Here is a 13,236-nt window from a genome sequence, read left to right as displayed (position 1 = left end):
TGTTTTTGAGCATGAGTCTTGTAGCAGACTGAGATCCTCTCCTGACAGCGTGTCCCCAAGGGTAGGCCCAGGGGACAGGGCTATGACGTTCAACAAGATCAAATGCAAGGTCCTGAGCCTGAGTTGGGGCAACTGCCAGTCTCAACACAATTTGGAGGATGAAGGGTTAGAGAGTAGCCCTGTGGAGAAGGATTTGGGACTACCGGTGGATGAAGAACGGGACATGAGCTGGCAATGTGTGCTCAAAGCCCACAAAGCCAACAGTACCCTGGGCTACATCAAAAGAAGCGTGACCAACAGGTTGAGGGAAACAACTCTGCTCCTCTACTCTGCTCTGGTGAGACTCCAACTGCAGCACTACATCCAGCTTTGGAGTCTTAAGTACAAGAAAGGCAAGTGAGTCCGAAAGACAACCTGATGCCACCTGCTGATTAAGATTTGTATGGCTTTTGAAGAAAGAGTATTTATCTTGAGGCAATTTCATCAGGCCGGCTTCCTCTCTGCTGTCCCAGCCTCAGCCTGTGCAGCTGCAGGGCATCTGGCTCAGCCCAGACACACAACCCTCTGCAGCTATGTGGGCATGTCAGGGCGGCACCTCTCCCTGTGCTGAAGCTGGAATCAGTCTCAGATCTCTGCAGCCACCCACCCGCAAACAGCAGGGATGGGCAAGAACTTGTAAAACTTTGGGATTACTTTCACTTGTGAGGTTGGGAACCACTTGGGAGCAACAGGAGTGGTCTCTAGCTTTGCCTTTGTCTCTCAAGCACACATTTTGCATGTGAATGTGTTAACTTTCCAAAAAATTCCCTCCTGCTTGGATCCTGACACACCTTCCTTCTTCTCTGTAATAAGAGCACAGCCCATCTGAACTACTCCTGTCCAACCCACAACAGCCCTCTGCTGCCGTTAAATCCAGCAGGGATGGCTGGTGCCTGATTTGCCTTCTCAGCACTGGGCTTCCAAGGACTTGCTGAAAGTGGTTGGGGCACAGAGGCAGAGAGCTGGGTCATGGAGTCCTGGTTCTCAGTGTGTGCGGGGAGAGGCTGTGCCTCCTCATGTGCACACATATCTGTCTGTGCCTGTGTGCGTATTTGTGCCTGTGTGTTTGCATTGGTACGGTCATTTGCAAACGCACGCGTGAGAGTGTGTCAGCCAGTGTGTGTGTAAACACGTGCGTTTCTGTGTGCATGTGTTTGTGCACACGCACGTTTTTATAGGTGAGCAAGTAAGTTGTGTGTGGTGTCAGTGTGCTTGTGTGCGCATGTGTGTGCAGACGAGCACATATATACCTGTGTTTGTGCACAAGCTCACATATATGTCTAACATGCAAGAGTGAGTGTGCAACTGTGTATAAGCACATACGAACTCTTACATGATGACAAGTTTGGGAAGTGAATGTGTGTCTGTGCACAGAGCTTCCTGACGTAACTGAGTGCGCACGCTTATGTGTTTTTATGTGTGCTGACATGTCACAGAATCACACAATATCTCGAGTTGAAAGGAACCCATAAGGATCGTTGTGTCAAATTCCCGGCTCCTTGCAGGACTACCTTACACTAAACCTTATGACTAAGAGTGTCATCCAGATGCTCCTTGAACTCTGTCAGGCTTGGTGCCATGACCACTTCCCTGGGGAGCCTGTTGCCATGACTGACCACTCTTTCAGTGAAGAACCTTCACTGAAATATGCAATCGGAACTTCCGTACCATTTCTATGTGTCTTACTGCTGATCACCAGGAAGAGGAGATCAGGACCTTCCTCTCTCCTACCAGCCTTGAGGAAGTTGTAGACTGTGGTGAGGTCACTCCTCAGCCTTCTCTTGTGCAGGCGGAACAAGTCAAGTGACCTCAGCCACTCCTCATAAGTCTTACCCTCAAGACCTTTCACCATCTTGGTCGCCCTCCTCTGGACACACTCTAATACCTTGATGTCCTTCTTCAATTGACGTACCCAAAACTGGACACAACATTGAGGTGAGGCTGCACCAGTGCAGCGTAGAGCTGGGCAGCTGCCCCCCTCAACTGGCTAGCTTTGTTGTGCTTTATGCACCTCAGGACTCCGTTGGCTCCTTTGGCTGCCAGGGCACACTGTTTTCTCATATTCAACTTAGCACCTACCCAGACCCACACACAGCAAAACACCACATGCAATACAGTTTGTTAGGTGAAGGAATCTTCATCTGCACAGTCTCATTTCTCATGCCTGACCCCAGCATTTGTAGCATGACAGAAATCCACTTTGTCCCAGACATAGTCACCTGTGGCCACGGGAGCTCATCACTCTAACAGCACTGCCTGTGCTGGCATTGATCAAGTTCCCCCCAGAATCCCTGAGGACATTGCAAGGACCCCACGGGGCTGTATGGCTTCATCTGTATGTTGGTCTCTTTGACATTGGTTACAAACATGGAGAGCACTTGGACCTTTGGCAGCCAGAGCTACTCTGTGTGGTTTGCTGCGCCTCTCAGGCACAGACTTTGCGCTTTGACCTGGCTGAACATCTGGAGACAACCTGATGACTTCACTCCAATCCAGTTTAATTATTTGACATATTAAGGAGAGTAAAGAACCCCCCCAAAGGTCTGTCAAAAACTGCTCTGGGGGCCTCTGCTCAGAGCTGGCTGGTGCTTGAGCTTCCTCCTTGGACACCAGCTGGAAGGAATTTATTAACATTGAGTCTGAGGGGCTGAGAGCAAGCCCCCGGCTTCCTTGTTGCTGGTAGGGTCTGTCCTACTTTGCCAGCCATGGAAGGGAAGACAAAGAGAGTCAACCAGTTAGGGTCAGCCATCTCCAGAGCCACCAACACTGGCCCCTGCTGGAAGAGGATCTTGGAGTGCAGAGTTCTGAGTGTAGAGGGGAAATAGCACTGCTAAGGAAGAGCTGAGGGCCCCTTCCCCTTTGTCTTTGTCTTGATCTAGGAGTGAAACATCATGCTTTCATATACAGGTCCTTTTTTCTAAACAGTAGAAGCAAAGAGTGGTTTATTTCCAAGAATATTCGATGAAAACTTAAAAGGTGACAGTGCCAGCGAGTCTCAGCATGGGCAGGATTTGCACTTTGCACTGAACTCCAGCTCGAGCTCCTTCTCATATTCCGAAACATAGAGCTCCCATCCTTTGAAGGGGCATAACGTCATCCACGTTACGGCCTTTTTACTTCTTGTGTTCTCTCCAACTACCGGTATTTTAATCAACACTCTGTGGAGTCAGAATGCCATTCATAAGGACATGTGTCTACTATCATGTTAGAATTACAGAATCATAGAATAGTTTGGGTTGGAAGGGACCTTTAAAGCCCATCCAGTCCAACCCCCATGCAAGAAGCAGGGACATCTCCAACCAGGTCAGGTTGCTCAGACCCCATCCAACCTGGCCTTGCATGTCTCTGGGAACGGGGCATCCCTTGTCCCTTGTCCACCACCTTGGTCATAGAAGGCCACCAAGTCAGTCAGGCATGATCTGCCCTTGGTGAAGCCATGTTGGCTATCACCAATCACCTCCTTGCTCTCCATGTGCCTTAGCATGGTTTCCAGGAGAATCTGCTCCATGACCTTGCCAGGCACAAAGCTGAGGTTGACTGGCCTGTAGTTGACTGGGTCCTCCTTGTTTCCCTTTTTAAAAATGGGGGCTATGGTATCCCTCTTCCAGTCATCGGGAACCTCACCAGACCGCCACGACTTCTCAAATAAGAAAATCACCTCAGCCTTCTCCATGTCCCAGGTAACCAGGTCACTCGTTTCCTTCTGGAGAGGGTCTACATTCTCCCTGGACTTCCTTTGTCCTGATGTACCTACAGAAGCTTTTCTTGTTGCCCTTGACGTCCTTGGCCAGATTCAATTTTGTGAGGGCTTTAGCCTGCCTCACCTGGGAGCTGAAGCTTGCAAGTTCACCACTTCTCCTCCTTCTGCCAACCCAAAGCACCTGCCAAACCTCAGTGCAGGGGGTGGAGCCAAACTCCACCCCTGCTGCTATAGAGATAAATGCCTGGAACTCCACATCTCTGCCATGAGAAGGCTCTGTAGGGAGACCAGTTAAAGTTGTCAAAGTGCTCAGCCCAAGGAAAGACACCTTACTGTGTTCCTCATTTGCAAGAGCCGAGAGGACATCGTTCAGCAGTGGTGTCACGGATCCAACAATGCACTTCACTCACAAGAGAGAAGCAACAATAGATTTTATTGATAGAAAATAGTGAAGTAACAAAGTTTGAATGTAAATGGTCAATGCAACAGTGATTTAACAAGATTCGATAGCAAGGTACACTGGATTTTTTACAGCATAGAGGACAGGCTCAGACAAAACTGTCCGGGAGACCCTCCCATTCAGAAAGGACCCCCTTGCTTTCTAAACTCCTTCTCAGAGAGGATTCTAGGGAAAGCTGGATCCAATTCTAGTCCCATGCTTGCCCAACGTTTTATGTCTAAAGGATTATATGTGCACAATCAATCCTTTATATCACTTAGCTAAGATTACAAAGTTTCACCACTCATATTCCCAATTCAGTTACTGAGGATCTGTTGCAGCAAGGCATCTCTCAGACTCGAGGAGAGACAGTAAAAGATGTCTCTGGTCAAGGAGAAACCTCAATGTGCAGGAGAGCTCCAAGGGCTTTTGGGCTGCTCACTATTGAGGGAGTAAGAGAATTGACTAATAGTCATATTTGCATTCCAACTGCAGATGTTAGTTTCTGCCAAATTTTGCATGATTTGGACATGGACCAGCACTGTGGTTAGGTGGGCACATTGCCATAAATTGACCTTTGGCTATTGTGCTGTTGTCAGTCTCCCCCAAATCCACTTTAAGCCAGATGCCACCATCACCATCAGGACCAGACACGTCTATTACTGATGGTTATCACCTGAGCAGGGTTGTGGGAAAGGTGGTCAGGCTGGGGTGTGGGAGGAGCACACCATCACAACTGGGAGGTTCTTTGGGCACTCAGGCTACAGTTGGGCTTTTCCCAGCCCTCCAAGTCAGAAGGTGCTGGAGCATCCTCTCAGGCACACCTGTCCTGCTGCAGAAGTGCTTCCTCTCAGCCCCAGGTCTTCTTGCCAAAGGAGCCTGGGCATCTGAAAGTTCATGGAGGAGCCTGAAGGAGGAGATCAAGCAGTCTGCTGTTGGTCAGTAAGAGGCTGCAGGCTGTTTTCCTGCTTTTTGCTCCTCCTGGAGATCACAAGCAGCTCCCAGCAAGGGACGAGAGTCCGTGGTGAACTTCTCCTGCCATGAGGTTACCGAAATCCAGAATAAAACTCCTTAACAGCAATGAGAAGTGAAGAAGCAGGCACTTCTTTATTGCAGCGCTGGGTGCACAGTGAATCGCTCCACCCAGTGTGCGCACCTGTCTGATCTAACAGCACAGTTAAATACACATTTGATATATATATTCAATAGATTTATGAGAAATGTTATGCATAAACAGTTTATGTCTAAAGGATCATATGTGCACAATGAATCCTTTATATCACTCACCTAAGACTACAAAGTTTCACCACTCATATTCCCAATCCAGTTACTGAGGTTCTGTTGCAGCAAGGCATCTCAGCCTCGAGGAGTAACAGTAAAAGACGTCTCTAGTCAAGGAGAGATCTCAACTTACAGCCCACTGCCGTGCAGGAGAGCTCCAAGGGCTCTTGAGCTGCTCACTATGGAGTAAGAGAATTGACTAATAGTCATTCCAACTGCAGTTCCAACCCCTTGTCTGGGAACCACACCCGCCCCCCCCAAAAAAAAAAAAAAAAAGGATGAGAAGAGAGGATGGCCTTACAAACTCAACAGTGTTTCTGCCTCCAATGGGATCAGAACTCATTATGGGATGCAGTGGAAAAAGTACTTCAAGATGGTGCAAGACGGAACTTATAACTATGTGCTAGTCTCCTCTACGTAGATATTTCATTGGTCCAAATATCTGCCTGTGTTTGTGTGTTTTGTGTTCATATACAGTTACATAGATATTGATTTAAGATACCCTGCAATAATTTAGTGTGAATCTCATGAATTTTGAATCTGTCATTAGATTGCTGTTCAAACACAACATATTCTACTGAACCTACTGAATCGACCTTTTGATCTGCATCACACCAATAACAACTCGTGAATTGCTGCTAAATGGTAACCCTGTGAAACAGTTCATGGGTGACAAGCCTGCAGCCTCTTCCCAGAGGCCTCCTGCCAGCTCTCCCTCACCTCAAACCTCCAGCCCCTCAGGACAACTCAGCCAATCTCTTTTGACTCACTCATCAAGCAGGAACCTGGCATCCCTGGAGGCGGCGGTCAGTGTGACCAGTGCAAGTGTTTCCCCGGGCTCCTGGCCTTCAAGACCAAAGGTGCTGAATCCTGACAAACAAGCTCGTGGTCTCAACAATGAACCACTGTTGTGCTTGTGCCTCGACATCCCTTTCTCCTGTGTCTGTGGAGCTTGAACTCCTGACTGCATGGGATGACTTTGTAACACCAGCAGGAACATTTTAAAAAAAAAATAAAATAAAAGTTGAAAGCTTGTAGCTGGAAGAGGGGTTCTAAATTGCGTATTGGTGCTTTTACAAAGTAGCAAAGTGTGAAACCCCTTCTGGTTATCCCTTTCCGAGGAAAGTTTTTTGCATTAGCTTGCAGGGCAGAGGAGAGCAGGTGCTGAGGGGTCCCTGGGCTGTCCTGGCAGCAGAAGTGAAGAGGCCGAGGAGAGGCCCTGGATGTTGCACGGCAGCAGGGGCGGTCCCTGCGGCAGGCCCGAGCGCTGCCCGGCTGCCCGTGGGCGGGAGGATCTGTGCTGGCCGCCTCCCTGTGCGGAGCAGAAAGGCGCTGCTCCTGGGCGGGAGCCAGCGGGGCCGGCGGCTGCAGCGGCTCCTTCCCGGGCAGCGCCGGCCAGCGCCCCCGCTCCGCTCGCCATTCCGCCCCCGCCGCCTCTGCCACTGGCGGGGGGGATTTCTGTCCGCGTCCCGCCGGGAGGGCGGCTGCTGCCGCTGCCGGTGGCGGTGGCGGTGGCGGTGGCGGTGGCGGTGCCGTTCCCGGGCGGGGGAAGCGTCCCGGGGCCCGGGGCCGGGCGGGGCGAGGCGGCCCCGGCGGGCGGAGCGGCAGCGCCCCCTGGCGGGCCCGCACGGGGCTGTCCCCCCGCCCCCGCCCCCGACACGCACGCCCGGCCCCGCCCGGCGCGGTTCGTGCCCGGCCGCAGCCCCGGCTCCTCTCGCCGTGTCTCCCACGGCGCAGTAATACACCGCCGCGTCCCCGCGCCCCGGCCGGGACAGCCACAGGCCGCTGGACCGCCGGTCTGCCGCCACCGACAGCCGCCCCGCCGGCTCCGACACCGCTTTGGTTCCTTTGTGAGCGAGTGCGATGAATGCGGGGCCTCGGCCCGGGAGCTGCCGGTACCAGTGGATGTAGTCATAACTCTGTATGTTGGGGTGTGAGCAGTTGATGCTGATGGCGGAGCCCTCGGTGGTCTGTGCCGACGGCTCCTGCTGCACCTGGGCTCTGCCCGCAGCCACTGCCGGAAAGGAGAAGGAAAGGCCAAACATCACCAGAGATCACCCAGCTCTCGTGGCTGTTTTCCCAGAGATATCGTTAGAAAGAGTGGCTGTGAGACAGAGCCGGACCGGCACAAATAGGGACAATGTGCCCATGGACAGGGAAGCAGAGTGATCCCGGGGTGGGTGTGTGGAGCAAGGGGAGAAGTCTGAGAGAGGATTTGAAATGGATGCATGGAGACACTGAGTGAGTCAGGTGCATGGATAGATGGATGGAGGGTGAGAGGGACAGGGGACAGGAGAGCTGGTTGTGTTACAGTGAGGGAAGCAGGGTTGAATTCAGAACAAGTACAAATGTTGAATGCACAGGGGGGTAAGTGGATGTCTGGTGTGGTGCAGGAAAGCAAATTTGTGCCTACAGATCTAAAGAAGCAGAGAGCCAGATGAGAGAGAGGTCTCAAACTACAAAGAGAGTCTTCAGATGACAGAATCATGGGGAGATGGGTTAAAAGACAAGTGGCTGGATGGATGAAGAGAGGGAGACCAGACAGGGAGAGGGGTTGTTACAGGGAAGGGCTGAGGGCAATGAGAACTGCTGAATGCACAGGGCAAGGAGAGAGTGCATGGAAAGGCAGCCGTACGCGCAAGCAGGCTCCTATGGACAGAGGCGACGGAGAAATGGGGCAAACAGGCAGAGGGGGCTCAGGGGGTTTGGAAAGGGGGACGAGAGACGGCAGAGGGGCAGGGAGGCACGCAGAAGCCACTTGGAAGAAGGAGAGGGAAGAGTTGGCCCTCGCCCGCCCCCGGTGTTCCACCCCGGGCACAGCCCCGGCCCCCGGCCCCCAGCCACCGCCGCCAGCCCCGCGCACCCAGCAGCACCGCGGCCAGCCCCGACAGCCCCCAGCCCCGCCACCGCCGCATCCCGCCGCTCCGCCGCCCGAGCCTCGCTGCGCCCCGACAGCCCCGCCTCTCTGCTCCGCCCGCCACGCCTCCGCACCGAACCGAACCTCTCCGCCGCCGCCAGCTCCGCCCCGCCGCTCAGCCCTGCGCCGGCCCAGCTCGGCCTCTCGCCCGCCCCCGCACTGCTCCCTGCCTCTGCACCGGCACAGCTTGCTCTCCTCACAAACGCACTCTCCCCTCCTCCACCAACGACTGCCCACCACCAAGAAGCCCCCACACTGCCAGCTGCAGCCTGGCACAGCAGCACGGCCCTGCCCCGGGACATCCACCACCTGCCCACAGCTGCCTCCCAGCTCAGCGGCTGGAAACAGCACCCACTCATTTCCTGCGGGTGACAGCGAGGAGACTCCAGAGCCTCCCTCCAGCTGCCTCTCTGCACTCTCAGCAAGATGCCTCCAAGTTGTGTTGTGGCCAAGGGGCTGTGAGGACAACTGTGCCCATGGGCCTGCAGGGTTCAGGGTGGGCAGGGGAGATGGGGCGTCACTGAGTCAGAACGCAGGTCTGGATGTCCAGAGGTCACCTACACCAACCCCTACTTGGAACAGTTGCCATTATATCTGGCCGCAGCAGGATGGAGATTTCAAAAAATCCCATAGAAATCCAATCTGGTTCTCACGACTGTTTTACCCTGTTGCTTAACCACAACTCCCCATGTCCCAGCAGCTGGTCATTGCCTACACTCCTGTTGCAGAGCACTACCATCTTCTCTGTTTCCTTTCAACAGGCAGTTCCTGGACCTGCTGGCACTGATCTGGATAACAGATAGCGGTGTACCTCCTTTTCCCTGTGGTTGAGTGTCACGCCCAAACTTGCAGCATGTGTTGTCCTTCCCACAACTCACGGCATTCAGGAAAACATTGGAGTACTGGTCCTACTGTTCATCCTTGAGAAACGCTGCTAGTAACCTTCTGCTAGCTGGGCATTGCAACACTGGGCACTACCCTTTGGACCTGATCCCAGGCACAAAGACATCTGCCAGGGGAAGTGGGCTCAGGAACTTTACACAGCATGCACAGCCCTTGTTGGAAAGAGAGTCCCTTCTGGACACCGCTGGGGGACAGCAGCAGGCTTTGAGGGATGTGGTCTTGAATGCAGCGTCCGTTCCCTCCCAGAGGCAGCTGCTGGACACTGCCATCAACATTCCAATGCAGGACATGGAGGGCCTTGTGGACTCAAGTCCAAAGCACTCATCAGTTCTTTGGCTTTTCCTGTGAAAGCCACACGGTCTGTCCTTCCACTCAACACACCGACATCAGGCTCCACCATTCAGCTGCACTCAGCCTCCTTCTCACCCTGCGAACCTGCTGCTCTGTGCTGCTCAGGGACGCAGCAGTGGAGAGTGATCCTGCCGTGAGCAGCACGTTCCCTCTTGACGAGCGACACACAAAGACACATCCACACAGGTGCCTGCACATCAGCAGGGAATCAGGCACACATTTGTGCTCCCACGTGACTTCACACAAACACAGCTGCTCACAAAAGCACTCAGGACCAGCACGCACGTAGGAACGCAGCCAACCGCGGACTCTGCTGAGGACGCCTGAGACAGCCCGCAGAAGGGTTAGAGCATGCTGGGGAAGGACAAGGTCCTAGGAAGCGCGTGGCATTGTTTGTGCACTTAGAGACTGCCCAGAGAGGATGTGAGTCAAAACACATTGCAATGTTTTCCTGGGGGCAGTGTTAGACAGGGTGAGGTCAAAACCCAGCAGCGCAATGCACACACCTGGCAAGGCAAAACCAGGTGAGCATGTGGAGGGTGATCTGAGGAGGACAGGAAAGAGGTAGACTGGACATGGCACATCCTCATACACAGGAAGCCTTGGGCTTCCAGCTAAGAATGGCCGCAGCTTCTTCCTGACAATGATACTGCAAACAGCCCCACCAGAGTCAGCCAGGCTGGTGTCACTGGCCTACTTTGTACTCGTCCAGCCGTTGAGCTGGGTCTTCCTCCTGCACTGCTGCATTCCTGTCCTAGAAAGCCTGTGGCATGTCATGCCAGTGCTCAGAAGGAGCCTTCCTAGAGGAAGGGGCATGGCCCAGATCTGGAAATGAGAAGGCAGCAGTGCAGGAAACCAAAGCACAGCCCCTACCATTAGCTGTGATGCTTTGCATGCAAGATGAGCTTGGCAGAAGATTGTTACCTCTGCCAAGGGTGCCCGTGGGCCTGCGGCAATGAAGGGCAGGTATAAAAGGTAGCCCAAAGCCCTGCTCCTTCACTCACTTCTCTTGCCTCCTTCTCCTTGGGAATCAGGTGAGTTTGAAGCGCCTCCTTCTCCTCTGCCAAGGTCAGATCGGATCTTTGAGAGCCATCCCAGCTGGTATTGGCCCTGTCCCGGACTGTGCTTTGAGTCTTCTTTTGAGGATAGAGGGAAGCAGGAGAAGGTCTGCTTAGAGAGAGGCTGGGATGTGGCTGAGGGGTCTTTGGGTCGATACACGACAAGAGATCGCCCCTGGGCCAGGCTGCTCTTCAAAGGGCCGTGAAGACTGCATGTCTCCTGGCTGAGCCTCCATCTCCCCACTCAGAAGTGGCCTTGGGTCCTTTGTGACAGGCTAACCAGGTTGCTCCTCATCTGCCCTTGTGCTCTGTTTCTTCCCTGCTCTCTCTCCCAGGTGCACCTCCAGCCCAGAGACATGTCCTGCCACGACCGCTGCCTGCCATTGCGACACTGTGGCCCCACCCCGCTGGCCAACAGCTGCAATGAGCCCTGTGTCAGGCGCTGCCAGGACTCCACCGTTGTCATCGAGCCCTCTCCCGTGGTGGTGACCCTGCCCGGACCCATCCTCAGCTCCTTCCCACAGAACACCGCTGTGGGCTCCTCCACCTCCGCTGCTGTTGGCAACATCCTCAGCCATTACGGAGTGCCCATCAACTCTGACTGCTGTGACCTCTCCGGCTTTGCCAGCCGCCACCATGACAGAAGACACCTCCTGTCGTAAAGACCCAGGGAAACGCCTTGAGGAACTCAGAACGTGGTGCTGGGCACAGGATCCATCTCCTGCATTTTATATACAACCTAGCTGACCGACGTTACCTTGCTCTCCATTTTCTTTGCTTGCTTTGGTTCCCCATGGCAGGAAGGTCCCACTGAGCCCAGCCTGGTGAGGACAGTCTGCCTCCTCTCCCGCTATGGGACAGGCAGAGGGACATCATGCAAGACCTTCACCACAGCCAAGAACAGTAGACTCTTGCCTTCCTCCATGATTCCATGCACTGCTGTCTTCCACTCAGACTGACTTTGTTTCCCCTTTTTTTCACTCATTAAAGTTCTGCTGCATTCAAGCCTGGCCTCCATATGGTCCTTCCCTCTGTGGACACTCCCCTGGCTGACAAAGGAGAAGGCTGTTGCTCTGGGGTGAAAGGGGCTGAGGGCACCAGGAGACCCTTCTCCATTCACAGAGGGATGGCAGCTTGGGACACTCTGCAGGGACTCCTCTTTTGGGCACCATCCCTTGCAGCCCAGGAAGTCCTAGCCGGCTGCTCTGCTGCAAGGGATCATCAGGCCTTGCCTTGCTGTGTCTCTGTGTCCCACAAATGCCCACAAAGGCAGGAGGCCCTCAGGTGCCAGCCACCCCATGAGCTCTTGAGACAGAACATTCCTCTTGCTGCAGTTGGAGCTGTGCCGAGGCGGTGGTGGGAGAGGGTGGGGCTGCGCAAGATGCTCTGCTTTGCAGAAGAGCAGGTGCGCTAGTGTTGAGAACAGCCTTTGGGATGGCCCACAGCTCGTATGCCACTTTCCTCTGCCCTCCGCTGCCCAAGGTAGGCAGCATGGCCCGTAGACCACAGCAGGGAAGCATCACCCATGCTGCTGACTGTGCTGAGCCTGGAAACTGGAGCTGAGCCTGTGGCAGCTGCAGGTAGTCACCACAGAAACGGGGACAGTGAAACGATGTGTTTCTGAGGGGGATCACACTGCTCTGATGCAGAGCATGAATGGAAACGGAAAGATCAGCATGGCCAGGGTACTGAGCATACTTTTCAAGAGAGCTGCAGGCCTGTACAGAGATCTCAACTGTTTTGTTGGTCCTCTCAGAGAACCTGTGCTCAAAATGATGGCCTGCTATTGGTTGGGGACAGACAACTTTCTCAACGTGTAAATCTCATCCCTTCTGACAGGTGGAAATATATCTTGGGAGTCACTCCAGGTGCTACCTCTCAGCTCCAGGTCTCCTTGCCAAAGGAGCCTGAGACATCTGAAAGTTCATGGAGGAGCCTGAAGGATCAAGCAATCTGCTGTCGGTCAATAAGAGGCTACAGGCTGTTTTCCTGCTTTTTGCTCCTCCTGGAGATCACAATCAGCCCAGCTAGATTCCAGCAGGGAGGAGTGTCAGTGGTGAACTTCTCCTGCCATGCAGTGCCCAGACAGAGACAGGAGCCTGCACCCACATGTCTCAGGGTGGGAGACAGGCCCTTTTGCAACCACTCCTCTGCTCCTTCTCCTTCAGTGGTGTCTGAAAGAAGGTAGGACTAGGAACAACCAAAAGCACCTAGATCCAGGTCTCTGCCTCTCTCCTTCCACAGGGGTTTTCTCTCCTTTCTGAAATGTCTCTGGGAACAGCACCTGCTGTAAACATCCCACCCACAGTCAGACAAACTTCTTCTCTCTGGCAGGAGGACATGCAGCACAACCCTCTTCTTCACAGACATCTACTCCCCATTCCATCAGCTATCAGGATCCCATCTATCTGGGAATCACACCCCCCAGAAGGATGAGAAGAGAGGATGGCCTTATAAACTCAACAGTGTTTCTGTGCTGACGCAGAAGTCACAGACACTACACACGACCAATATGATGAAGCAAATGCCGATTTACTGTTGATACATC

General features: G+C 53.6%; 2 protein-coding genes across 2 annotated transcripts; one reads left to right on the top strand and one right to left on the bottom strand.

The window, feature by feature from the left end:
* Positions 1-1,938: 1,938 nt before the first annotated feature.
* On the bottom strand, positions 1,939-8,374 carry LOC147597804 (uncharacterized). Its single transcript, XM_086766444.1, has 3 exons — positions 8,323-8,374; positions 6,877-7,473; positions 1,939-2,114 (listed from the first exon to the last, which is right to left on the bottom strand). The coding sequence occupies exons 1-3, from the start codon at positions 8,372-8,374 to the stop codon at positions 1,939-1,941; spliced, it is 825 nt and encodes a 274-aa protein (XP_086622570.1).
* Positions 8,375-10,530: 2,156 nt separating this feature from the next.
* Positions 10,531-11,350, top strand: LOC147597803 (feather beta keratin-like). Its single transcript, XM_086766443.1, has 2 exons — positions 10,531-10,596; positions 11,024-11,350. Exons 1-2 carry the CDS (start codon positions 10,531-10,533, stop codon positions 11,348-11,350), a joined length of 393 nt encoding a protein of 130 aa, XP_086622569.1.
* The last annotated feature ends 1,886 nt before the right edge of the window (positions 11,351-13,236 follow it).

Source organism: Chlamydotis macqueenii, chromosome 25 (assembly GCF_036417535.1).
Source record: "Chlamydotis macqueenii isolate bChlMac1 chromosome 25, bChlMac1.mat, whole genome shotgun sequence".
Lineage (NCBI taxonomy): Eukaryota > Metazoa > Chordata > Aves > Otidiformes > Otididae > Chlamydotis > Chlamydotis macqueenii.
Note: the sequence above shows the minus strand (reverse complement) of the source record. Positions and strands in the feature narration are given on the sequence as shown.

Excerpts from the sequence above, each read along its gene's own strand:
- LOC147597803 (XM_086766443.1), top strand. The coding sequence starts at position 10,531 with ATGAGCTTGGCAGAAGATTGTTACCTCTGCCAAGGGTGCCCGTGGGCC. Across the intron at positions 10,597-11,023 it reads CCTGCGGCAATGAAGGGCAG|GTGCACCTCCAGCCCAGAGA; the intron begins GTATAAAAGGTA and ends TCTCTCTCCCAG.
- LOC147597804 (XM_086766444.1), bottom strand. The coding sequence starts at position 8,374 with ATGCGGCGGTGGCGGGGCTGGGGGCTGTCGGGGCTGGCCGCGGTGCTG. Across the intron at positions 7,474-8,322 it reads GCTGGCCGCGGTGCTGCTGG|TGGCTGCGGGCAGAGCCCAG; the intron begins GTGCGCGGGGCT and ends CCTTTCCGGCAG. Across the intron at positions 2,115-6,876 it reads GAGGCGGCGGGGGCGGAATG|GTGCTAAGTTGAATATGAGA; the intron begins GCGAGCGGAGCG and ends GGGTCTGGGTAG.